The 26434-nt window shown below is 34.8% G+C and overlaps 1 protein-coding gene across 2 annotated transcripts in view; it reads right to left on the bottom strand.

Annotated features, from left to right (window-relative positions):
* Positions 1 to 26042, bottom strand: part of TRPC7 (transient receptor potential cation channel subfamily C member 7) — a 230560-nt gene extending 204518 nt beyond the window's left edge. For both annotated transcript variants that reach the window (XM_031953012.1, XM_031953013.1), the window contains exon 1: positions 25222 to 26042. In XM_031953012.1, coding sequence (XP_031808872.1) covers positions 25222 to 25974 — 753 coding nt within the window. In that variant the 5' untranslated portion in view covers positions 25975 to 26042. The remainder of the gene's footprint in view (positions 1 to 25221) is intronic.
* Between the last annotated feature and the right edge of the window lie 392 nt (positions 26043 to 26434).

Genomic DNA, 26434 nt, shown 5'->3' with positions numbered 1-26434 from the left:
TGGTCATTCTATATTCCCATGCTTAGAATAGTGTCTGTCTTATTTCTTTGCTCCTTATTTCCTTTACTGTACTTTAAGGTTGAGGTTACTCTCTCTGGGGACCTTTTATTGAACAAAGAGAAAGTTTTTTCCAGTTTGAGGAGAATTTTTTTATCAACTCTTTTCACTATAGTTTTTTAAAGTAATAACTTTTTATACAATTTAATGAAACTCAACTGGTTAATGATAAAAGAGAACATATTACTGGATGCTTAGGAGCTACAGTGTTAAAAGCCCAAACCCTTCAGGGTTACACTTAGAAAGCAGAATGGAATATTAATTGATTCTGGGGTTCTGGACCTCCATTGAGAAGTGAGGTAAAGAGGTGTTTCAGAGGGAGTTTTTTCCATGGATTTATTTATTTTTTTTATTAAAGCTTTTTATTTAGAAAACATGCATGGATAATTTATCAACATTGACCCTTGCAAAGCCTTCTATTCCAAATTATCCCTTCCTTCCCTCCACCCCCTCTCCTAAATGGCAGGTATTCCAATACATGTTAAATATGTTAAAATACATGTTAAATAGAATATATGTTTACATGTTTATAGTTATCATGCTACACAAGAAAAAGGAAGAAAACAAAAAAACTTGGGAAAGAAAACAAAATGCAACCAAATAACAACAGGAAAAGTAAGAATGCTATGTTGTGGTCCACACTCAGTTCCCATAGTCCTCTCTCTGGATGTAGATGGCTCTCTTTATCATTGAACAATTGGAATTGGTTTGAATCATCTCATTGTTGAAGACAGCCACGTCCATCAGAATTGATCATCATATAGTCTTGTTGTTGCCATGTACAATGATCTCCTCGTTCTGCTCATTTCACTTAACATCCGTTCATGTAAGTCTCTCCAGGCCACTCTGAAATCATCCTACTGGTCATTTCTTACAGAGCAATAATATTCTATAACATTCATATACCATAATTTATTCAGACATTCTCCGATTAATGGGCATCTACTCAGTTTTCAGTTTCTTGCCACTACAGAAAGGGCTACCACAAACATTTTTGCATATACAGGTCCCTTTCCTTTCTTTAAGATCTCTTTGGGATATAGGCCCAATAGAAATACTTCTGGGTCAAAGGGTATTCATAGTTTGATAACTTTTTGAATATAACAAATTGCTCTTCAGAATGGTTGGATTCGTTATCAGTTCCACCCACAATGTATCACTGTCCCAGTTTACCCATATCCCCTCCAACATTTATCATTATCTTTTCCTGTCATCTTTGCCAATCTGAGAGGTGTATAGTGGTATCTCAGAATTGTCTTAATTTGCATTTCTCTGATCAATAGTGATTTGGAGCACCTTTTCATATGACTACAAATAGTTTCAATTTCTTTATCTGAAAATTGTCTGTCCATATCCTTTGACCATTTATCAATTGGGGAATGGCTTGAATTCTTATAAATTTGAGTCAATTCGCTATATATTTTAGAAATCAGGACTTTTTCAGAGTCTTTGAAGATTAAAAATGTTTTCCCAGTTTATTGTTTCCCTTCTAATCTTGTCTGCATTAGTTTTATTTGTACAAAAACTTTTTAACTTAATATTATCAAAATTATGTATTTTGTGATCAATAATGATGGCCACAAATTCCTTCCTCCTCCAGAGTTCAGAGGGAATTTTTATTATTATTGATCAAAAACAAATCAACAAGTATTTATTAAGCATATTTTCAATGAGTTCAGATATAAATTATTACTATTATTAGTAGTGGCAGTAATATAATAGCTAGTATTTATATAGTCCCTAACATATACATACATTTGAACTCAAGTCTTCTTGATTCCAAGCCTGGAGCTCCAAACACACCACCACCTACCTTGTACCTACCAAGCTAACTTGTCCTGTTATCATTCATTTCTGTATTTAATGTTCTATAGACTATTGCATGAATTAACAAATTAACTTTTAATATTTGAATAAAAGTATTAAGAAGTAAACTAATTTTTATATGTTTACTGTAAAAATTCTTGGACAGCTGCAATATTAGACAGTGGGACTGATATGTATGTACCTTACCATGTTCCTATGTCTTTGATTTCTTGTGTTAGATTTATGGACTTCTAGTTCTTTGTGATTTGAAGATTATGGATATTTTATACAGTAATATCCATTAAAATCTTTTTTTAAATTTTATTTCTAATTGTCATGCCTGGCTGACTGTTCGGATTGTGAAAAATGGTCTGGTCCCAATACAATTTATTAATTTAGTACTTCAGAATTTTAAAAGTTTTATATTTGTAGCATGGGAATTTGTCCTGTATCAGTCTGTGAAAATTGGCTTTTGGTGCATATTTTTCACTGCCAGGTCATGATTGCCTAATCATTTGGTAGGTGATAAATTGTTGTAGCTTGCAGAAGTGTATTGTGCTATTTACCATTTCCTTGCAAAATCTACATTGTTCAATCAATCTAGGCACTCTCAGGAATAATCTTCTAGCATTCTTGATAAGGATGAGCTACTCCTAAGCTGATATCATAAATATTTGCATTTCTACAAACATAATATGCATGACCACCATTTTTTGTGTCCCTTTTGTCAGTATACTTGTAACAGAGTTAATATAGCTGTTCATGGAAGACCTTTTGGTTTCATTGGTTCCACTTAGGGACAAGGCACTTTTGACACACAAGTATTTATTTATTTACCTTTATTGAAGTAATTCTGCTCTAAAAGTATTTGTTAGGTTTTTTTTTAAATCTTAACATAATGTGCTTTAAGTATATTTATTGGGGAAACTAGGTGGTGCAGTGGATAGAGTACCAGCCCTGAAATCAGGAGGACTTGAGTTCAAATCTGATTTCATACACTTAACACTTCCTAGCTGTGTAACTCTAGGCAAGTGGCTTAACCCCAATTGCCTCAGCAAAAGAAAAAAAAAAGAATATTTATCAATCCTAATCTTCACTTTTGTCAAGGAATTATTAGTCTTTCTCCAGTTGCCTGTGTTCCATTAAAACTATATGCATTTTTCTTAGTATACTTTCCAAATCAATATAGTTCTGATGGTGTACCATTAAGATTGGTATTGTGTACTTATTTATTACTTTAAACTGTGTGTTCATTCAGTTTTTATTTCTGGATGCTCATAAGTTTCCCAATATATTCAGCCACAGAGTTCTCCTATATATATATATATTTTTTTTTTAAATCACACAACCAGTAAATGTCTCAGGTTGAATTTGAACTCAGATTCTCCCAATTCCAGGAGTGGTGCTCTATCCACTGTGTCTACACACACCTAGCAACCCTGCCTTTATATTTTTATAATGATGTGCCTTATCTATTTGATAAAGATGACTTTTAGATTCAAGTGTGAAGATCAGTCTCTCTTTCCTTGGCGTATGGTAGGAAGTTTATCTTTTCCAAGTTCATTGAACAGTGTAATATCATTGGAGAAATATTTCAGAAGATGAAACTCTTTACATTGTTTTCTCTCCTGTCCCCCACAGTAGATAGACATATTTGATATCATTCATGAAATAACATAATTAATAAAATAATTAATAAAATATTTTGAACCAACTAAATATTTACTTTGGAAGTTATTATTAGTTTTATGTAGTATGTGATGACCGTCAGAACCAGAATGGTCTATTCTATTTCCTTGAAAAATGTTAAATCAATTTTCTGACCATTATTATCTTGTTTTAAATAGCAGTTTTAATGTGGGCATTAAATGCTCTACTATAGTTACTATATTTAATTCTATTTTGTATGGTTATAGTACATAAATAAACCATGAATGTAGAACTGAGAAAAAGGGTTTGTGTTAATCAACAAAGGCAGTATGAATGTTATGCTGCTTTAGGGATAGTTTAATTATTACTGAACTGATAATAAATTATTTTTATACCTTTAGGATTCTTTGGCATATACCTTTTATACCTCAGTTGAGAAATTATTTTCTTTTGAATGTTTTGTACTAAGTATATAATGATTTCTATTTGGAAGGGACACTGGTCTTCCTAGTTACTAAGAGATATGTGATAGCTTTTGTTAAGTAAGACAGGACAAAGCTTGTCAGAGAGGAATCTGGTGAAGTGTCTCACTATTGATTCATATGCCACTGTGATATATTTGACCATTAATTATTTATCTTATCTGGTCTTGTCACTTTCAAGTATTTCAGAGAAACTAGAGTATAAGTCATCTTCCTTGACATAATTGGTCTACTGACATAACTGTCATTCATTTTATTAATGGTGAGCAAGTTTTGTGTTTCTTATTTGATCAAACCTGAATTTTTTTTCTTTATTGTATTTTTTAAATACTACATACCTGACCGGAAACTTTCCAAATACTACTTCTTTGGGGGTTCTGGAACTCCAACAATTTCTTTATTTCTTAAACTTTGCATAATTGTATTACAATAACCTTTTGATATTTGCTTTCAATGGCTGATTTTTCTTGAATTTCTAACATCTTTCATCTTTTAAAAATTTCACATTTTTTTGGTTGCTTTTAATTGGACAACACAAGGTTTAGATTTTCTATTATACGTACCATCTAAATAGTGATATTATTTTCTAGTGCCTTTCCGAGGATGTTTAATTGATCTCCTAACTTAGTTTTGGCATGACAATGTTTGATTTTTGTCCTTAGAATATTCCTTAGTAGCTTCACCTTTGCTCCTATGGTTCTCACTGTGGCAAAAGCTACTGGTAGCTATGTAGGTCCTGAAATATTTTTTACACTTTTATCAAATTCTATAGGAGAATATATTCATTTGTGGTAGTTATAGCAGTTAAAACATTTAGATATTACTCCATTTTGTTATGTTGCTCAGCTATTTAGATTCGTATTGTCAAATTCAAAAGGGCTTTTTAAAAATTTCTAGTCCAAGTATTCACATTGCCTTTTCAAAACCATTTGAAATAATGATGCAGATTTTGTCATTTTGTTGATAGATATAATTTCTGAAATTTATATTAAATGAAGATTCTTAAGACCCTTCTTTCTTTAGATGCTATTGGGGCCTTAATTTATTATTTTACTTAATATAGATTTAATAATGAAGTCATTTTTAACTAATACCTTGAATTAAGACTCCATATATTGCTCTAACAGGATACCATGGACAAAAAGCAGTAGAATGTTCTTGAATATAGCTGGTGAAATTTTTATTTATTATGGTTTTGTTTGAACATAGTTGTGATATGTGATGAAAGTATTCATAACTTTAGTCCATGTCATGAGTATTCATAGTGGTTGGTGCCTTCTATATTGAATCATTTTCAGGTGATAAGGTGCTCATATATGATATAGTATGGTATTGTAGAGCAAAAAAAAACATGCTGCTCTTGAGATCTCTGCTCCATCATCAACAATATCAAGTAAATAATAATAATAATAATAATGACATGTCACGTGAGGAAACTGAGAGCCCAGAACTGTGTGGGAGTAAAAACAACCTTTTTGTTAAGACCTTCACAAACATGAACAAATATGAACATTTATGAAATCTATTTTGTACATTTTCCCCCTAAAGAGTGCATTAGTTTTTAACATGGTAGTTTCAATATTTTCCTGTTTGTCTATGTCCCTATCTTAATTTCCTTCTTCCCTCTTCACTCTTTTCTTCCTTTTCTTCTTTTCTGGCCATTACTATAATTTTCTCTGCTACTTTCTACCCCTTACTTCCTTCCTCTAGCCCCATAATTCTCATTGCCCCAGTGAAAGTTCTCTAGATAATCATAATCAAGGAATTTAGAGTGCCCTGTTTGACTGGCCATAGGTATGTACTATTCTAGATTCTAGAGGCAGAACTTGGGTCCTTTGACTTTAGAATCAATATTTTTTCCTATGCTTTCTTGTATTGTGAAGTTCAAATAAAATCAGTAATCATTGATGAAAGAAAATTTTTATGAAGTTTCCTTCAATATTCCTTGGTGAAATGTATAAATTTTAAGAATCTAAAAATATAGAATTTGATAAGCATATCAACAGCAAAATTGTAATATTCCCCTCTAAAATGTAATCTTCTCTGGGAGCAGGTTTCTTGGGGGGCTTCTGGAGGCAGCCTTCCTTTCAGTTCAATAATCACAAGTGCAGCCAGGAATTAAAATCCAAATCTTTTATTGTTTCCTTTAAAGTCTTGTCTCCTTCACTTGGGGCTTGGCTAGTTTTTTGGAGGCCTTCTGTAGTCTTGGTTCCGAGAGCTTAAGCTGCCTTCTCTGGTTTATGAATCTCCTTGACTGAATCCTGGCTAAGGCTCCCAGAGCTTCTAGTGGGCTTGTCCTCTAGTGAACTTGTCTTTTAGTAGGTTTGTCCTTTAGTGGGCTTGTCTTCTTTGGCCCTGAGAGCTCCTTTTAAATATATGCTCTCTTAAAGGTATGAATCTTGTGGAATTATAGTAAGTACTAAGTACATGTAAATGAGAGAATCATTATCTCATTCCACTGACTTGGCACCTTGTAAGAATCCTAACATCTCCCACTCTCTTGATTTAAGAACATAGGTGGTCATGACCTCTCTGACTTTTCAAGGAGGTGAGAACCCCAGAACAGAAGGTGATCATGCCTTCCCTGACTGCTCAAAAAAGGAGTGAAAACACCATAAAAAGAGGTGATCACATCTCCCCTGACATCTCAGGAAGGAAGATGAAAACACCAAAGGAAATAGGAAATCAAATCAAATTAGCAGATTTCTGAAAGGGCTCATTTGAAACAGTTATACATAAATCCATCAATATGAGAGGTATTACACATAATTACATAAGTACATAGTAGCACAGGCTAGTAGTGATGTAACAAATAATATGAATCAACATGAGGATTTATACATGTCCATAAGTCCTAGAAATAGTCCAAAAGAATCTATTGTTCATTAGTTTATATGCCAGGAATCCAATAATTCCTGCAAGTTTTGAAGTCCTGCAATAGTCTCATCAGCAATTTTTCATCTCAAGGAATCCAATGATTCCTGCTGGTTTTCAAGTCCTGCAACAGTCTTTATCAACAAATTTTCATCTCAGGGAATCCAATGATTCCTGCAGATTTTATTCTTAGGTCTTCTTCTTTGTTTTGAGGTTTTTCTCTTTTTCTGTCTCTCTCCAGGTGCTTGTTGGCACCCATCTGATTCCTTCTCCATCTGTAGAAATACAATCAAACCCTCTCTCCCAGGCAGTTAACCTATCTAGTCCCTTCCATTTACCACTTTTGGGATTTCTCCTCATCATCTGGCAATTACATTGGAGCTGCTCCCACTGGACACTGTCCTTCTGTTGGGTTAAAAAGCCTGTATTCTCCCCAATTGTAATTCCTTTCTGCCATGTGATTGCCTTTTGGCTGATATATCACATCAGAGTCCTGACCTTTTAAAGACTGTCTGGGTGCAAACTCAGCTGCCATCATGCCCCACCGGTCTTTTGTATGATCTTTTGAAGCTGGGCCCTGCGTCTCATTTCCCTGGGTCAATATACATTCTGAGGCTCAGTGGAAGCCCTTGTGGCATTTTGGACATAGTGTTTTGGGTTTTATTCTCTCACCCTGTCCTCTCACTCTATCTCTACATCTACACTGAGCTCTCAGATGTCCTATTTTTCCACACTGAAAACATCAACGAGTTTCTCTAGAAATCCCTTGCAAAGAGGGACCCTGTCTTCCCATGTTTATCATAGTCTGGGTATAATAAGCATTTGTGCCCACTGTGGAACAGTGTCTTATGATCTCCTGTAAAGGAGCATCTTTGTGTAGTTCCCATTTAATTCTTCTGCAAATCTCATTGGCATTTTCCTTAGCCAGTTGTCTTATCATCATTCTTATAGCTGTATTTTCACCAATAGTTCTTGTGACAGCTGTTTGCAAACATCCCACAAAATCCACAAAGGGTTCATTGGGACCTTGCTCTATTTTTGTGAAGGCTTTACCTCCATCTTTTTCTGGGAGAGAATCCCAAGCTTTTGTTGCAGCAGCAATGATCTGTTCATAAGCTGTTGTGGGGTAATTAATCTGTGCTGAATTCTCTCCATACTGATCTTCACGAGCTAGTTGGTCAAAAGTGACTTGTGTATTAACTCCTGTTTGCCTATTTCATTGGGCTTGAATCCTACATAATTCATGATACTCTGAAAGCCACAATGAGTTTTGTCCAGGTTCTAAACATGTTCTTGCTATGGATTTCCAATCACTAGTAACATCTTAACATAAGATGATGTAGTCCCATAAAGAGTGCAACCTTTTTTCAAATCCCAGATTTTTTCCAAATCAAAAGGAGTGTATCTTCTCCTTTTTTGACCTGAAGAGTCAAGCTCTTCAATCATAGGACATGCATTTATTAAATCAGATACATCCTGTCCTTCATTTTTTGCCTTCACCAGGGCCTTTTGTAATCTTGTCATAGTCTGTTTCATAGGTGGTGCTGATTGTGTTTCTGCCTCTCCCCCTCCTCCTTCTCCCTCCATCCCTGAAGGGTTAATTGAGGGAGGTAGGCCAGGGGATGGGGAATGACCTAATTTCTCCTGCTGTGAAGCATCATATTCAACATTGTACTTAACTCCATTCTTATCTAATTCTTCATCCTTTTCACCTAGTTTATTTGGACCTTTCTCCTCCTGCTCTTTCTTCTTATAACTTATATAATTTTGTAAAGCCAGTTGTATTAAATTGTATGTATAAAATGTATCTTTGGAAACCGAGTCAGGTCCATTTTCATTGTAGAATTGACATAGTTGCTCTCCTACTAATTTCCACTCCTCTAGACCCAATTCTTTTTCCATAGGGAACCAAGGAGATATGTACTGTACAGTTTTTAAAAGTTCAGTGATCTGCTCCCAAATTATAATCAAACATTGGCTTTTCATAAGTCTGACAATGCTCTCTACACGTTTTCCTTGAATTGGAAAAGAAGGCTGTTTTCTAAACATCTGTCCCATTTTAGCTGAAGCACTAGTTTAGCCCTTTAACAAAGTTTCCTTGTCTGTTTTGTACTCACCCTAATTTCTGGGTCAAGGAAACTTTTCCATTGAAATCAGGATCATGTCTGTCCCACGTCTAGATGCCAAAATGTAATGTTTTTCTCTAAAATTTAATGTTCTCTGGGAGCAGGTTTCTTGGGGGGCTTCTGGAGGTAGCCTTCCTTTCAGCTCAGTAATCCCCCCAAAAGCAGCCAGGAGTTAAAGTCCAAATCCTTTTTTGTCTCTTTCAAAGTCTTGTCTCCTTCCTTGGGCCCTGTTAGCTTTCTTAGAGGCCTATCTCTCTCCTTGGTTCCGAGAGCTCCTGCCACTAGTCCTTTGCCTCTGACAGCTTCAGCCTCCAGTCAGCACAAAGGTGGAAGATGGAATGAATCTGTCTCCTCCTCCAAGAGCTTCTAATGGGCTTCTCTGTCTAGCCCTGAGAGCTTCTTGCTTATATGCTGTACACTGAGTACATACCAATCATTATATTACTAGGAAACCATTATTTGTTGTAGGATTAAATCAATGCTAAACTAGATTTAACCACTGTCTCCTCAATTCCACTTACTTAGCACCTCGTAAGAATCCTAGTACAAAACCATGTGAAAACTTAATGCCAGAGATAATTAGACAATGTGAACTCCCCTTGCTGAAACCCCAAATACAAAATGTGATCTTTTGCTCTTACTGGCTTAATGCATTTACACAAATAGCTTATTTTATTAGATATCCAGAGAGGTGAAGAGAAAAGAGTATTACTTAGCATACTGGTATAATGCCTCTTCATTTTCAATGCATTTGTCACTCCTTAATTATTAGGCTAAGTCAGAAGCCTAGAAAAACGCCTTGATTGTTATTAGCATCATATTATAGAAGAGGGAGCAGAGATCTAAAGAATAGCACCATTCTTATGATAATCTTCCTTTTGAGAATTCTTTTCTGTTTGAGAATTATACATTAATAGTATTCATTCTCACATTTTTTTCTAAATTAAGGAGCAGTAATTATTGTTACCTTTTCATTTCTATACCTTGAAGTACAGCTATTTTTTCAGTGATACATACAAGATATGAAAAATCATATGTTTTCATATGTTTTCAATAAAAATTTCTACAAGTATAATTTAAGAGTAAATAGATGCTATCAAACTGTGTATCCCTTTTGATCCAGTAGTGTCTCTAAAAGGTCTGTATCTAAAAGAGATCATTAAAAATGTGAAAAGGACCCACATGTGCAAATATGTTTGTAATAGCCATTTTTGTATTGGCAAGGAACTGGAATCTGAATAGAAGCCCATCATTTGGGGAATGGTTGAATAACTTATGGTATATGAATGTAATGGATCATTATTATTCTATAAGAAATGATCAGCAGGATGATTTCATAAAGGCCTGGAGAGACTTACAAAAACTGATCCTAAGTAAAGTGAGTAGAACCAGAAGAATATTGTGCACAGCAACAGAATTATGGGATGATTAATTGTGATGGATTTGGTTCTTTTCAACAATGAGATGATTCAGGCCAATTCCAATGGATTAATAATGGAGAGAACCATCTGCATCCAGAGAGAGAACTATAGGGACTGAATGTGGATCATAACATAATATTTTTTCACCATTGCTGTTTTTGTTTGCCTTGCCTTTTTTCCCTCTTACCTTTTTCCTTGCTGATCTGATTTTTCTTTTGAAACATGATAAATATGGAAATTTTAGTTAGTTAGAGGTTACTACTAATGATGTCCACCTCACATTAGACAGTTAAATTTACATGACAAAACTTATATGTATTGCACAACCAACAATAATTTCTTCTGATATACTCCAGGAAAGTTCAGGAGTAAAATTTGCTTAGTCCTTGTGGATTCATAGTAAAAAAATTACATGGTATAGCTTGTCCTTTTCCCTGTAATAAAGGTGATGCTAATTTCCACTAAGAATTTAAAGGTCATATACTTTGTGTTATTTTTTTTCAGTAGTCATTTATGTTTTGGTTACCTCAACACAAATAATAAGCTAGGATAATTTGAATATGTCCATTTTGGGTGACATAGAAATGTCCTTGAGAGGCCTTTGGAGCACTAAAATTAGAGTCTTCTTTGTTACCTGTCACAGAGGCAGGGGTATCCTCATTTAATTGACTGCCTGTATCTTTAAAACTTGTACTGAACCATTAGCTCTCTTAATGGTTGTACCCTTTTCTACCATTCTTTAGTTACATGGTAACTCTTCTATATGCTGCTGCCAACCCAAGTTGATGACATAAGAGATAAGGGAATGACTTACTTTGCCCTGCTCTTGTGATTTATTCCAGTTTGGTTTCTGTTCTATGTTGTTAGTACTCAGTTTTAGGTCCTAGAGATGATCCCCATCAGACCTGAGAATTTGAGCCATGGTGACCATAGAGCCAGATTGCAAGTAGATGATGAAACAAAGTAGCCTGGCACTTAACTCTAAGCTAAAATGTCTGAGATTTGAGTTATAGAGGAATTTTGGATTTAAAACTAGGATTGTCTTCTAGAGGGACTGTGCTAAGCTGTGAATCTCAACATTTTTCCCTTCCAAGAAACTGAAGTAGTATGGAAAGATGTGGAGAATTATGTCTCTTACATGTTAAGGGAGTGTTTGTATATTTATATCTTTTGAAGTAATTATTTCTGTGTAAAAACTAATGCAAATATCATGGTCACATGGAACTCTGGTGTAGATGACCCAATTCCTACAAATGAGAAAATATCATCAGTAAGGAATAGAACCGTGAAGCAAGGTTGCCCACTGTCACCATTATTATTCAATATTATATTAGAAACACTAGCCTCGGCAATAAGAGTCGAGAATGAGATTAAAAGAATCAGAATAGGCAGTGAGGAAACCAAACTATCACTCTTTGCAGATGATATGGGTATACTTTAGAACCCCAGAGATTCTACTAAAAACTATTAGAAATAATCCATAACTTTAGCAAAGTTGCAGGTTAAAAATAAACCCCTAAATCCTCAGCATTTTTATACATCACCAACAAAATCCAACAAAGAGATAAAAGAAAATTCCATTCAGAATAACGTCGACAGCATAAAAATTTAATCTATCTACCAAAGGAAAGTCAGAATTATTGAGCAAAATTACAAAAACTTTCCACACAAAAAAGTCAGACTTAAACAATTAAAAAATATTAAGTCCCTGGATAGGTCAGTGAATATAATAAAGATGACAATACTCCCAAACTAATCATTTATTTAGTGCTATACCAACGTTCAAGAAAGTATTTTAAGATCTAGAAAAAACACCAAAACATATGGAATAATAAAAGGTCAAGAATCTCAAAAGAATTAATGAAAAAAAAATCAAAGAAGGTGGGCCTATCTGTACCTGATCTAAAACTATTTATAAAGCAGCACTACCAAACCATTTGGTATTGGCTAAGAAATAATTAGTTGATCGGGAACGGTTAGTTCACAAAGACAGAATAGTCAACTATAAATTAATGTTTGAAAAACCCAAAGATCCTACCTTTTGGGATAAGAATTCATTATTTGACAAAAACTGTGGGATAACTGGAAATTTATCAGAATTAGGCGGACCCACTTAACACTGTTACCAAGATAAGATCAAAAGGGTCCATGATTTAGACATAAGAACGAGAAAAACAAATTGGAGGAACATGGATGTTTATTCTCAGATTTGTGGAGGAGGAAGAAATTTGATTAAAGATGAACTAGAGACCATTATTGATCACAAAATAGAAAATTTTGATTACATCAAATTAAAAAAGTTCTGTCAAACAAAAAATGCAAACAAGATTAGAAGGAAGCAACAAACTGGGAAAACATCTTCACAGTTAAAGGGTTTTCTGATAAAGGTCATTTCCAAAATATATAGAGAACTGACTAATTTATAAGCCCAAGCTATTCTCCAATTGATGAATGGTCAAAGGAAGAACAGACAATTTTCGATGATGAAATTGAAATTATTACCCTCATAGAAAGAGAGTTCCAAATCATTATTAATCAAGAAATGCAAATTAAGACAACTCTGAGATACCCACTACAACCTGTGAGGTAAGATGAAGGAAAAATAATGATGATTGTTGGAGGGATGCAGGAAAACTGGGGACCGATACATTGTTGGGAGTTGGAACAAATCCAACCATTCTGGAAAATCTGGAATTATGCCCAAAAGTTATCAAACTATAACCCTTTGATCCAGCAGTGTTTCTACTGGGCTTATACCATAAGGAGATACTAAAGAAGGGAAAGGGACCTGTTGCCGAAAATGTTTTAGCCTGTTTGTGGGCTAAAACTGAAAATGAATGGATGCCCATAGTTGGAAAAGGTTTAAAATTTGGATATAAAATGTTATGGAATATTATTGTTCTGTAAGAAATGACCGCAGGATGAATACAAAGAGGCTTACATGAATGGATACTAAATGAAATGAGAGAACCAGGGATCTTATATACTTCAACAATGAACAGGAGGATGTATTCTGATGGAAGGGATTTCTTCGACAAAAAAAGATCAACTCAGTTTAATTGATCAGTGATGGAAGAAGTAGTAACCCAAAAGAAAGAACAAAAATGAATGTAAACTGTTTGCATTTTTATTTTTCTTTCCCTTTATTTCACCTTTAATCTAATTCTCCCGGCAAAAGAGAACTGTTCAGTTCTGCATACATATATTTATCTAGAATATACTGTGACCTATTTTACATGTATAGAACTGCTTGCCATCTGGGGAGGAGGTGGGAAGGAGGGAGGGGAAAAATCAGAACAGAAGTTAGTGCAAGGGATAATGTTGTAAAAAATTATCCTGGCATGGGTTCTGTCAATAAAAAGTTATTTTTTAAAAAAAGAATTTATATGGCTTTTATTGTTTCTTACTACATAGCTATTACCCAGAGAAAAATGTAAGTGTTGAGATCTGATTGTCAGGTTCTGCTGCTGGTTCACTTTATTTGCTGTTATCACTTTCTTTTACATTAAGATTCCCTTGATTTATATATCAAAAACACAAGGTCATTTTAACTTTGTTAAGGCATATCCATTTGGAAATATTGCTAAAAGTAGCAGAGACATATAATAGTAGTGAAATGTTTTTTTTTTAAATTAATCCCTTATTTCTACAGGTCTCCTTTCCTTGTTTTCCCCAATTCCAATACATTCTTCACAGGATAATCTAAGTGATATTTTTAAAGAGCAAATTTTACCAGGTCACTTGTTGACACAATAAACTCTGGTAGTTCTCTATTACTTCTATTGCTTTGGAGTAAATATAAATTCTTCTGTATGGTATTTAAACCCACAATCTCTCTTCAATCTACCTTTCCAGCCTTATTATATTGTGTGTTCTCTCTCCCCCCCCTCCCCTCCCCCCTCCTCTCCTCTCCTCTCCTCTTCTCTTCTCTTCTCTTCTCTTTTCTCTCTCTCTCTCCCCCTCCCTCCCTCCCTCCCTCCATTTTTTTTTTACCATTTCTGATACATTATACTCCATTTCCTATCTCCACACCTTTGCATGGTATGTTTTTCATGATTAGAATGCACTCCCTTCTCTCCTATGTCCCAGAATGCATGATTTTATTCAATGCTCAGCTCAAATATTGCCTAAAATCTTTTCTGATCTTCTCATATGATACTGTCTCCTCCAAATTAATTTCTATCTGTTTTAAGAATCTGTTCCTATATATGCAACTTTATGTTAAGTGACAGGGCCAGAATTTTACACTCACTATGTATCAGAAGCAGCTTTTGAATCCAGATCTTCCTGATTTCATGCTTAGCCTTTTATTCATAGTGTCATGCTTCCTCATGTTCCACAGATTATTAATACCTTTTAGCTATTGAACATAATGAATTTCTTCTTTAACTGAAATGTAATTAGAAAGAAATTAGACTCATACATTTGTAGACATTATTAAAACAAATAGTTTATCTCGCCTACCATCACCTATTTTAATTCCCATTCCCTGTTGTCCATGTTTAGGGGAAATGGAAGTAGTCCTTCATTCATCTACTAAAAGCCCTTCTGATACTTAAATCTTATTAGTTCAGCCTTTAGTTCTTCCTTGTCCTAACTAAAACCATTTTCTTTAACCCTAATATATTATTGCTAGGGCCTTTTTATTTGTCATTCTTTTAAATGTCTTTTAAAAATTACATCCTAATAAGAAACGGAATAATTCTAAAGCCTTTAGGATCTTAGCTCAGTGAGAACCACGCATCCATTTCTGCCTCCTCTAATCTATAAACTAGAATATAGTCAGAGTTAACATATAAGTAGGCAGCAACCTATCACCAGCCCAAACAAACAAATGAAAAAAGGCTGATCCACTTGACTGACAAAAGCCAGAAGAGAGGACTTCTTTGTAACTGTAATAGAAATATCATAGATAATTTTGTATATATAAAATACTAGTTGGGGTGGGATGTGAAGAATAATTTGGAAATATGGGAGAGTGTTAAAATCTTGCAAGTTGGGCTAATTAAAATTTTTGAAGATGTGGTTTCAAACTTGGGAGGCTAGATGAATGAAACTACTACAGACAGAAATAGTGAAACCAGGAGGAAAATTAGAATTAGGGGTAAAAAACAAACAAGCTTGGTTTTGACATGTTGAGTTTGAGATATGAGAGGGACATCCAAGTGAAGGTGTCTTCTAGGCAGGGATGCTGGCAAATATTTTAACAACTAGCTCTACAGAAAAAGAAAAAATGCACAATACACTTAAGTTTAAAATGCATTATTGACTTTTTTTCCCTTAAGCAATTGGGGTTAAGTGACTTACCCAGGTCACACAGCTAGAAAATATTAAGTGTCTGAGGCCAGATTTGAAGTGAGGTCTTCCTGACTTCAGAGTTGATGCTCTATCAACTGCACCACCTAGCTGTCCCTCCCCATCATTTTTTAAAGCCCAGGCAATGAACAAAGTCATGTGTATTTTCTGCATTTGCCAGTTTGGGAGGTATAGATACTCACACTGAAAATTTAATAATCAACTTTCTCAACACAAGATGAACTGGTTCTAGTACAACTCCTGCAAAAGTAACTATAGGTGCAGCTCTGAAGGAAATAAATCAAGACTGGAAAAATGGATTTGGGAGCCATACATACAGAGTTGATAGGTGACACAATCTGAGTGTGGTAAAGAGTGTCAAAGAAAAGATTCTGGAGACCATCTGGTTTGACTTAAAGAAAGACAGAAAAGAAGAAACTGTCAATAGGAAAAATTGGAAAATATTATTATTATTAAATGGAATTCTTAATTTTTATAGGAAAATAAAGTTGGTTGGAATGATTTTTTTTATTCAAATACACCCTCAACATGTGCATGTGTACACACTTATACACACACACACACAGAAGTCGCACACCTGTTAAGGTCAATTCCATTGCTGAGACGTTAAGATTCTATGGTCTGGTAACATTCTCAGCCCCATATTTCCCTATTTGTGTGATCTTGGATAAATAATTTCCTCTATTAAATTCTCAGTTTCTCCATTTATAAAATATAAACTTTGGATTAGTTGATCTTCAAAACTCCTCTTTCTTCTAAAATGTTGTAGTTATATCTTTTTAAGGTCTGTTACAGTTTTAATACATTATGATTATTAGAACCAACGAGCTCTATTTCCATATCTGAACTCATGCTGGTTTTCACTGAAACATGTAAAAATTTCATCTCCTTGTTTATCCTATGTGCAGCATTCTTTGCTAATGTCACATCTATTGTGCTGTTATTATTCATTGATATCATATTGTAATATTTTTCAACAAGCATCTCTACATTTTCATTTGATTTAATTTAAACTGTTACTCATCTCCTAATGTCTTCTAAGAACTCCCTTTCATTTTTTTCCTATCTGTGATATTTGAGCCAGATAGCTACACTTGTATAGGAAATGACTTTCTCCCAATTGTTTGTATGTGGTGATAAATCTTTCTTACTGATATTTGTCAAAAAGCATCTTCCTTTTCCATATTCAGCAGCTGCAATTCTCTGCACATTTTTTTCTCCCTACCCCTTCTGTGCTCCTCAATTTTTTCAGCTTATGAATTCTTATCCCTAACATCCAGAGGAATATGATAATTAGGTAGATTGTCTGAAGCTTTCAGTAGGATCTTAGAATAATAGATACATAGCTGGAAGGAATCTTAGGAGTCATGTAATCCAACTCCCTCATTCTACAGAGAAAATTGAGACCTAAATAACTTGCCCAAGTTTTAGAGCCAGGATTTGAATCTGAACTACTTTGACCTCGTCTTTTACAAATGTTTCAATTACTCTGTCCTGTTAAGTATTAAAAGACATATAGGAAAAGTACATTAAGTTGATCCTGTACAGAGAATTTATGAAAAGATATGAACAAAAATTGCAGGATGAGCAGACATAGGTGAGATACAACTTGCCTTAGTGAAAAGGGCATTGACATTAGTGAGAGTGTGAACTACTGCAACATTAAAATGTGTATTAGTAATATCTTAGACCTGTGCTTATTTTATATTTCTTGTACTTTCCCTACTTTTCTAGTTGTGATCTTGGAGCTTATTAATAAAAAACCTTGGATTATGCCCTTTTGGTTTTCCAAAGAGATAAATACTGGACATGAGAAATTTGCTAACTATGATGGAAATCCCCTTGCATTTATATTACACTGACAATGGCAAAGGGAATTATATTCACTTTTTTTGAAAATTGTATTATTAAGTTATTTTTGTCAAGATCTTTAGGCTCATTAATTAATCAGGGAAGTAGCATTTATTAAGCACTATCTGTATGCTAGGCACTGTGCTTAGTATTGATGATGTAAAGAAAGGTTAAAGGTCCCTGCCCCCAAGGAAATCATGGTATAATAAGATAGACAACATATGCTTAAGTATGTATAAAGTAGATTATATACAGGAAAAATTGGAAGTAGTTCCAAAGGGAAGGTACAGTCATTAAGAGGGATTAAGAAAAGCTTCTTCAAGGAGGTGAGACTTTAGCCAAGACTTGAAAGCAGCCAAGGAAGTTGGGAGGCAAAAATGAGAAGGGAGAGAGTTTCAGGAATGAGAGACAACCTATGAAAGTGCATAGAGTTGGGACATAGTGTGTCATGAGTAAGAAACAACAAAGAACCTGGTGTCCTTGGATCATAGAGTAAATGAAAGAGAAAAAAGATATAAGAAGCCTGGAAAGGTGAGAAGGGATCATGCTATGAAGGTTTTTAAAAGCCAAGTGTTTTTCTTAGAGGTAATGAGGAATCACTAGAGTTGAGGTATCAGAGTGAATGGCCCATCAGGAAGATGCCCAAATAGAATGATTTAAATCACACTGTCTGTCCTATTTATAAGAGCACTGTGGGTGACTGTGAATAAATTCCTTGGTGTGTGTGTGTGTGTGTGTGTGTGTGTGTGTGTGTGTGTATGTGTGTGTGTGCTAATATCATTTTTGATACCTTTTTTATACTACCAGAACTACTAAAGGATTCTGGAAACATCAATGTTTAGGGAAATGGTTTTTAAGCCGTCTTTTCATATCAACTAGGAATTTTCTTTATGCCACTAGCTAAGATATTAAAAATGAGATAGCTCCTAAGGTATTAATATTGTTTAAATTAAAACAAATTTGTTATTTTTCGAAGGAAAAAAAGAAAAGAGGTTATTGAGCTAGGATGAACTAGCATACTAGTCTGTTGAGAATATCTTGGATATGGCCAGATTATTCTGGCCTCATGTTTATAGGAATGTCAGAATTGGGAGAATCATAAAGATTATTTCATTCAAATCTTCTTTTTACAGAGGCATCAAATGTGGCCCAGCAGAGGGAAGAGGCTTGTCCTAAGTAGCAAGTGAAAGAACAAGGTAATAAACTCAGGGTATCTAAATTCAGTGTTCTCACCACATCCCATGATAAGTGCCTAGAGTTGAAAGCTCTGGTTTTGTGCTTTGTGAATTTTTCAAAAGGCGGAGAGTACTTTAAGTCCTTTGATTTCAGTGGCATGTGGGACTCCAGTGTCAAAACTACTTTGACAAATGCAAAAATGATAATTTTTCTGTAGTCTTGGAGAATTGCCTGGGGGTATCGAGTGAGTAAGTAACTTGTCTATGTCAGGATATTCAAATAAACATTTATTAATATTCTAGGCATGATATTAAATACTTTATAAGTGTTATTTATTTGATTCTCACAATAATTTTGGGATGTAGGTGTACTATTACCCCTATTTTATAGTGGAGAAAAGTGAGGCAGTCACAAAGCTAGTAAATGTTTGAGGCTGGATTTGAATTCAAGTTTTCCTGTCTCCAGGTCTTTTTCTTGATCCATTTTACCTTCTAGCAGCCATGGCCATATAACTAACATATATATCAGAAATAGGATTTGAACCAAGGTCTTCTTTGAGCATTAGACAAATGGGTATCTAGCAGGTTTTTAAGTTCAGTTATGTACAAAAACTGAATTCATTATTTTTCTCCTCAAATCCTTCTCTATTCCAAACTTCACTGTTATTATAAAGAATAACACCATTATACTAATCACATAGACTTGGGTACATTTCTTGACTCTTTAACATCTCATTCAACCCATATCTAGTCACTGTTCAAATCCTACCATTTTCCACTGTTGTAACATCATTCATATATACTTTCTGTAGTGTTGTAATAGTCTGTTGGTTTATTTTCTTGCCTCCCCTACTTTAGTCCATCTTCCACTTAGCTATCAAATTGATCTCCTTAAATTCTAGTGATTCACTAACAACTCCAGAACCAAATGTAACTATTTGGATTGGCATTTAAAATCCTTCATAAGTTTCTCCCTCACTTCCACCTTTCCAATCTTCTTACATCTTACTTCTTACTCCAACCACTACAACTCTGTGATCCATTGACAATGTCTTTCCTATTATTCCTCACATAAAACACTCCATCTCCCTATACCCTAGCACTTTCACTTGCTGTCCTCATGCTTGGAACTCTCTTCCTTCTTTCTGTCTTTAGGCTTCAGCCTTTGTCTCACTTTTCGTAAAAAGCCTTTCTAAGTCCTCTGTAATTTTAGTTCTTTTCCTCTGAAATTACTTAGAATTAATCCCATATATATCAAGTTTGTACACAGTGATTTGCATATTATTTTGTTTATTAGACTGGGAGATGAGTTCAGGGAATTTTTTCCTTCCTTTTTTGCATTTAATTTTGCATTTAATCAGTGTCTACTACATGGTAAGTATTTAATAAATGCACATTAATTTGACTTGATTCTATAGCATAGGCCTAAACACATAGTGTTTACTGGATTTTGCCTGAATAATTCATGCAGAGTTTTAACTGTGACCAGTTTCCTTAGCTTTTGAGATTTATTGAATTTGGAAGTCTCACTTGGAGAAATATTCCAAAATTAATCCTGCTGGATATTTCCATTCAATAACATTTTATTGTAGGATGCTCTAGCTGCATCCCATATTCCTAAAGCACACCTATTAAGTTTCCACTCAATGGACTGTTTTTTCAATCAATAGTTTATAAGGATCAAAAACCATAGGGGGAAGGGAGGAGGAAGAATCCCTTACACAAAGAGGTGAACATAATGTCTATTCAAAAGTAACCCTTTGATGATTGTTGAATTCTTAAGTAATTTTTGACATATGAAGAGTAAAATCCAAGAAGATTCAAGAAATATTGGAAAAACCTCTAACAGTTGCACAATATTTGGTAAGCAAAGAAACAAAAAGAATTTCTAGCACTAAATAGTATTTTGTTTTTTCTAATTATATGTTAAGATAGTTTTCAACATTCACTTTTATAAGATTTTGAGTTCCATTTTTTTCTCCCTCCTTTTCCTGCCCTTCCCCAGGATGACAAGCAAACTAATATAAATTTTACATGTACAATCATGTTAAACATATTTCCACATTAGTCATATTGTGAAAGAAGAATCAGGAGTATGTAACTGATGTGGGTTGTAGTCCCTTTAAGAAACTAGTCCTTTCAGATTGATTTATTCCTTTCTGATTCCCAACCCCTCCTAGCTGATGCATTATCAGTTCAAGAAGCTAGGATCTTTGATTAACAAATCCTGGTCAAAAGCATCCCTTTGAATTCCAATAGGAAATCCGGGCTCTCCCAGCCCCTATTGGATCTGAGTTAACTTGGGCTGTCCCAGCCCCCATTCTAATGATCTGCTCAGGTTTCTCAACCGCCACCAAGCAAATTCTAGCCCTCGATGAAACCCAGCAAGGAGCCAATTTGGGACTCCACTCACAGGCCCCTTTGGCTAAAGCTCTCATTATAAAAGAGCCAAATTGGAGTTCTCTCTTTGCAGAGGGTTGAAAAATGTCAGCACCATGCCTGGCACCAAGGACTCTCTGCCCACTGGAATCCTGTTTCCAGTGCCCTCTTATCTCTACCTTCACCTATTTCCTTAACTAGACTTTAACCTTACTTCCAAACCCCATAATAAACCTTTTTTTTTTTTTTTTAATCAATCTAGGTTTTCGGGTCTGTAAATTCCTTTACAGAGAGGACTCTCACACCACTACTAGACCTCATTTAACTCCATATCCTTGTGCCAAATCCAAAAGGGTTGCAGGGGATCTCTATTTGACTCCCTGTACCCTGAATCTGCCACTAGACCTCAATTAAACCCTAATTTCATTTAGGTACCCCAAATCCAGATCTCATTATAACTAAAATTTATCTAGGAACTTAACAATGATTGTATTGCATGTTAATAATGATTAGATTATATCCTGGGAATAGCTCAAATGGAGTTCAGAAATAAATTTCAGAGCTTCAGAAACTTATTCAATCTGCATCACTAAAAAAAAAATCTCATAGTTGATAATGCTTAGCTGACAAAATAGTCATTCCTATAATCAATCTTTCAATTTAAAAGCATGGAAAATGATTGATGACATTTACAAAGATGGTTTTTTAAAATAACAATGGCAGTTTTTAAAATAGCAAGGAGACTTGCTAAATTATATATATATATATATGTTTTTGCTGAATGTATTCATTAAGTACTTTTAGAACACCTCCCCTTGATCTGGAGATCAACATAATGAATAAAGAGTGGACTTTTTCATTATAGCTTCTTTCCCACTAGGGTGTTCTTTCAACTTCTAACAAAAAAAAAAATTAAAAAGATTTTTAGTACCAAGACTGCACATTCAAAGATAGCTGAGTAATTCATAAATTCCTAAAGGAAAACATGACCATTTATCTTACATTGTTGTGGGTAGCTGAAAAACTTCATTTCAAACAAAAGAACTGCTAGCAGATAGATTTGATAGAATAAAAAAAAAATCACAAAATTATTGAATTTCAGAGTCATAAAGAAGCTCAGAGGCCATTTAGAATAGCTCATAAATAAACAATAATTACCTTTATGATTTATCTGAGAAGTGACATTTTGCTTAAGGATCTCCAGTGAAGAAAAATCCACTATCTACTCAGGCAGCCAGTAGGTAATTTTAATATATCTCTAATTCTTAGTAACTTTTTATTTAAATCATTCTAAAATTGTGCTTGAAATAAAGCAAAATTCATCTAATCAATATTTTATATCAAAACCTTCAAATAATTGAAGATATCTCAGTATTATTCTCTCTGTCTTTTCTTCCTTACATTAAGCATCTGTTACTCCTTCAGCTGATTCTTACATGGAATGAAATCAAAGTCCTTCATTATTTTGATTGCCATCCTCTGAACACATTACTCTTTTCCACAAAATGTGATGTCTGGGGCTATTTTATATTTGTTATTATTCTAAACCAAGACTATAATCTTGAAAAGTATCTTTAAAAGACTAGTAGTATTGCCAATTATCTATGGCTTCCAGGTATCCTTTTCTTTCTGTAACTATATTCTCATTAATATGAAAGGATAAGACTAGATAACTACTGAGGTATCTTCTTTCTCTAAATCTATGATCCTGTGGTTCTAAGTAATATCTAATACTAAATCTTAGGTCTCTTAAAGAAATAGAAATTTAAATTTTCATTAAGGGAATGTGGTCCCAAATGTCGTTCCAATTGTAGGCTTAGCATTGTTTCATTTGTATTAGATAAATTCTGTCTCAGTTAATTAGACAAATTGAAACATATAATTATGTAGAGAAATCATTCCAAAGAACATTTTCCCCTTAGATTATTTAGATATTTTAGGTAAGGATATTTCTTAGGTCAGAAAAAGATGGACAAATAGACATCATTTAGTAATCAGGGATCCTCAAACTACAGCCTGCTGGCTAGATGTAGCAGCTGAGGAAGTTTATCCCCCTCACCCAGGCTTATGCAGTTTCTTTATTTAAAGGCCTACAAAACAAAGTTTTTGTTTTTACTATAGTCCGGCCTTTCAACAATCTGAGGGACAGTGAACTGGCCTCCTATTTATAAGGACCCCTGATTAGTTCAACCAAGCATTTATTAAGCATCCACTCTATTAAGGCCTGGTATTAGATATATGAAGGATACAGAGATGAAGTAAGACTTCTGCTTTCTATTAAATGAGTGGAATCCCTCAATCCCAGAAACACTAGCCTACTCAGCATACACTGGTTTCTTTTACAAAATAATAATTCCCAACTTGGTTTATGCTATTTCCTTTTTCCCCATGAGTGAAATGAGAAACTGAGCCCAGAATAATAACTGCAGGAAATTAAAGACTCAGCACCAAGGATCTGTTAATCATTAAGGCTCTGGGAAGAAGAGCAAACAACTTGCTCTTCTAGTAGAAATACCTGAGATAACTTCCTGGACCTTTACTTAACTGCTTAGAGAGAAAAAAAAACCATGACTAATTATTTAATGGCCTGGAGAAGTTCAAGAAGTCTCCAAATTAGCTATCTCTATTTGTTGATTGAGGAAGCCTGAAGTAAACTAAGTCTTCTTGGTTAAACTTCTCTGGCTTAATGGATTACTTACCTTTAAATAAACCTCCTTATTGTGAGAGATTATGTGGTTTCTCATAAAATTATTAACTAAGGTAGATTGAATCTATAACCTAAATTTAGTTTATGAAGATCTGATGGGTTTGGAAATGTACAAATAAGGTTTGTACAAACCTTATAATAGAATGCTCATAAACTTAGGCAAATACACCTGCAAGCATTTGTAAACCTTGTGAATCTGATCATCATAAACACATTTGCAATAAGTCAAATATATTGGCTTGGCTAGATTTTAACAAACCTGTGCTACTTCCATCTAAGCAAGCAGTGAAAATTTACAGGATAAGAGTAGGGGGTCATGGATTCTTGTTGGTTCTGACTATATAATCGCTCTTAACTTCTGTGAAATCATCCTCCTCTCTCTGGAGATCCAAAAAGTTGACCATCTTCTCATGAGATTCTAAAAAAGCTTCTGTTCTTCACTTAGAGAAATCTATGATAGTTATTTTGAGTTAGGACTTGCTGTACCACACACACAGAATTTCCTTCCCTTACTTAAAATCTTTCTCAACTTTTCAAGTCCAACTCAGGTTTTACATTCTCTAGAAAGGCTTTTCTGACACTTTCAACCTATAGTAATATGTTATTCTCCTTTAGTACTTTTTTGTAGTACTCATTTGATACTTGACCACATATTAGTTTGTCACAATTCTTCCTCCAATAACTAGTGACTTCCTCCCTCAAATTATATTGTGCCTCTTGTATACACATATGAAAACAAAAGTTATATAGAACATATTAGGTAAAGTACTGGAGTGAGAAAGATATCAGTTCAAATCCAGCATCAGTCACTTAGTAGCTGTTTGAACTCTGGGAAAGTCACTTAACCTCTCCTTGCCTCAGTTTTATCAACTTTAAAATGGAATAATAATAATAGCCCTTATCTCAAAGAGTTATTTTGAAAATGAAATGGGATAATATATGTAAAGTGCTTTAGATAATTTTCTTTAGAATAGGGATTATTTTAATTTTGTCTGGCATACAAGAGGCACTTAATACTTGTTGATTATATTTATCTGGAAGCTTTGTTGCAGACGAAAAATGCATTCCTGTATTCTTTTGGGAATTTCAAACAAGGTTATGTGCATGAGAAACAACTCTGTCACATTGTCTCTCTGGCACATAATAGAGAAACATTATTGAATTTATCAGATTTGATTGAGTCTGTTTACAATTTTTATTGGACTATTTAATACACTTTTCAGACAAGTAAAAAAATAATTTGATCTTCTCTAGATGTTCAATCACAGTTCCATGTTCACCTGAACATCTACCCTATAGTTCTCTTTTTTGAATACTGAATACACTTGGAAAAGAACCTTCAGATAAGTGAATAGAAGGGAAAGTTTTTAGGATTACCTTAAATTCAGACTCAATGTTGGACAATCTGGCTAACTCATTGCTTAGCTCTAAGGCAGTGAGGACAGGATCTTCACTAGAGAGAGATAAGTAGGCAGCACTGGCTAATCCTTTGTATGCATTCATTCTTGACCTTGAGTGGCTAAAGGAGTCTTTTCTCTGCTTTTCAGCACATTCATTGCACTTGCAGAAATAGTCATGGGGTCTTTCTATACGGGCCCCTTTAAGGAGGAGGATGTGTACAATTTCATATTCCTGGCAGTGGGCAGCCAGAATGATGGGGGTGATATCATGAGAGAAGCGGGTTCCATCTTCATCATAGGCATAAAAATCATCATCCCGTAGCTCCTGTTCCAGGGGACTGAGGGTCAGTCGTTGCCCTTGAGCAAAGGCTGGATGGTTCAGTATTGCTTCAACAATTCGCACATAGCCTTTGCTGATGGCCAACAAGAGTGCATCACCAACTCTGGCCAGGTTTTCCTTTTTTAGCAGCAGTTCTGTGACTTCTAGGTGCTCATTCCCCACTGCTAATTGCAGGGCATTTTGTCCCATATAATCAACACAGTTGAAATTTAGTGTTTTGGACTCCTCAAGCATCTTCCTGACAACTGGAATATTACCATACTCAGCAGAGTCCAAGAAGCGTTCTTCCTCCATGGTCAGACTTGTCCCCTTCTCATTAAACATGTAGGCTGGACCTCGGATAGCCTGCCTTCTTCCCTTCTCCCAAAGGGTCATGTGCCTGCGGTGCATGTTTATAAAGTTGCTGTTTTCCAACCTGTATTAAAATGAGATTGTCAATTAATTACTTTTTCAATGACTTTAGGTCCCTGAGAGGTAGCAAATACTTTCAAAATGATTGCAACTAGATGGTAGAGAGGAGGCACACATCTACTTAAGCTCTGTGTTTTCTCTCAGGATTTATTTCATGACAAGCCTCTGAATTAATGCTTGACTGAAAAAAAACTCCACAAATAATTACCAAGAGAAGACATCCTTGAAATTCTCCAGGAAAGGTCTGTTTTTGCTTGAGGGCAGGGACAGTTTTTAGATACTGTGCAGGCTGAGGGCAGGCAGCAGCATCGAGAGCATGGCAGGCAGCTCACAGTTGAGCAGACCAAAAGGGGGTGGGGTGTGATATCAGCCATCTCTGTGGGGAGAGTTTTACTACAGTATTGGATATTTTGCCCTGGCAGCATGCCATTAGACAAGC

Source organism: Sarcophilus harrisii, chromosome 2 (assembly GCF_902635505.1).
Source record: "Sarcophilus harrisii chromosome 2, mSarHar1.11, whole genome shotgun sequence".
Taxonomy (NCBI): Eukaryota; Metazoa; Chordata; class Mammalia; order Dasyuromorphia; family Dasyuridae; genus Sarcophilus; species Sarcophilus harrisii.
Note: the sequence above shows the minus strand (reverse complement) of the source record. Positions and strands in the feature narration are given on the sequence as shown.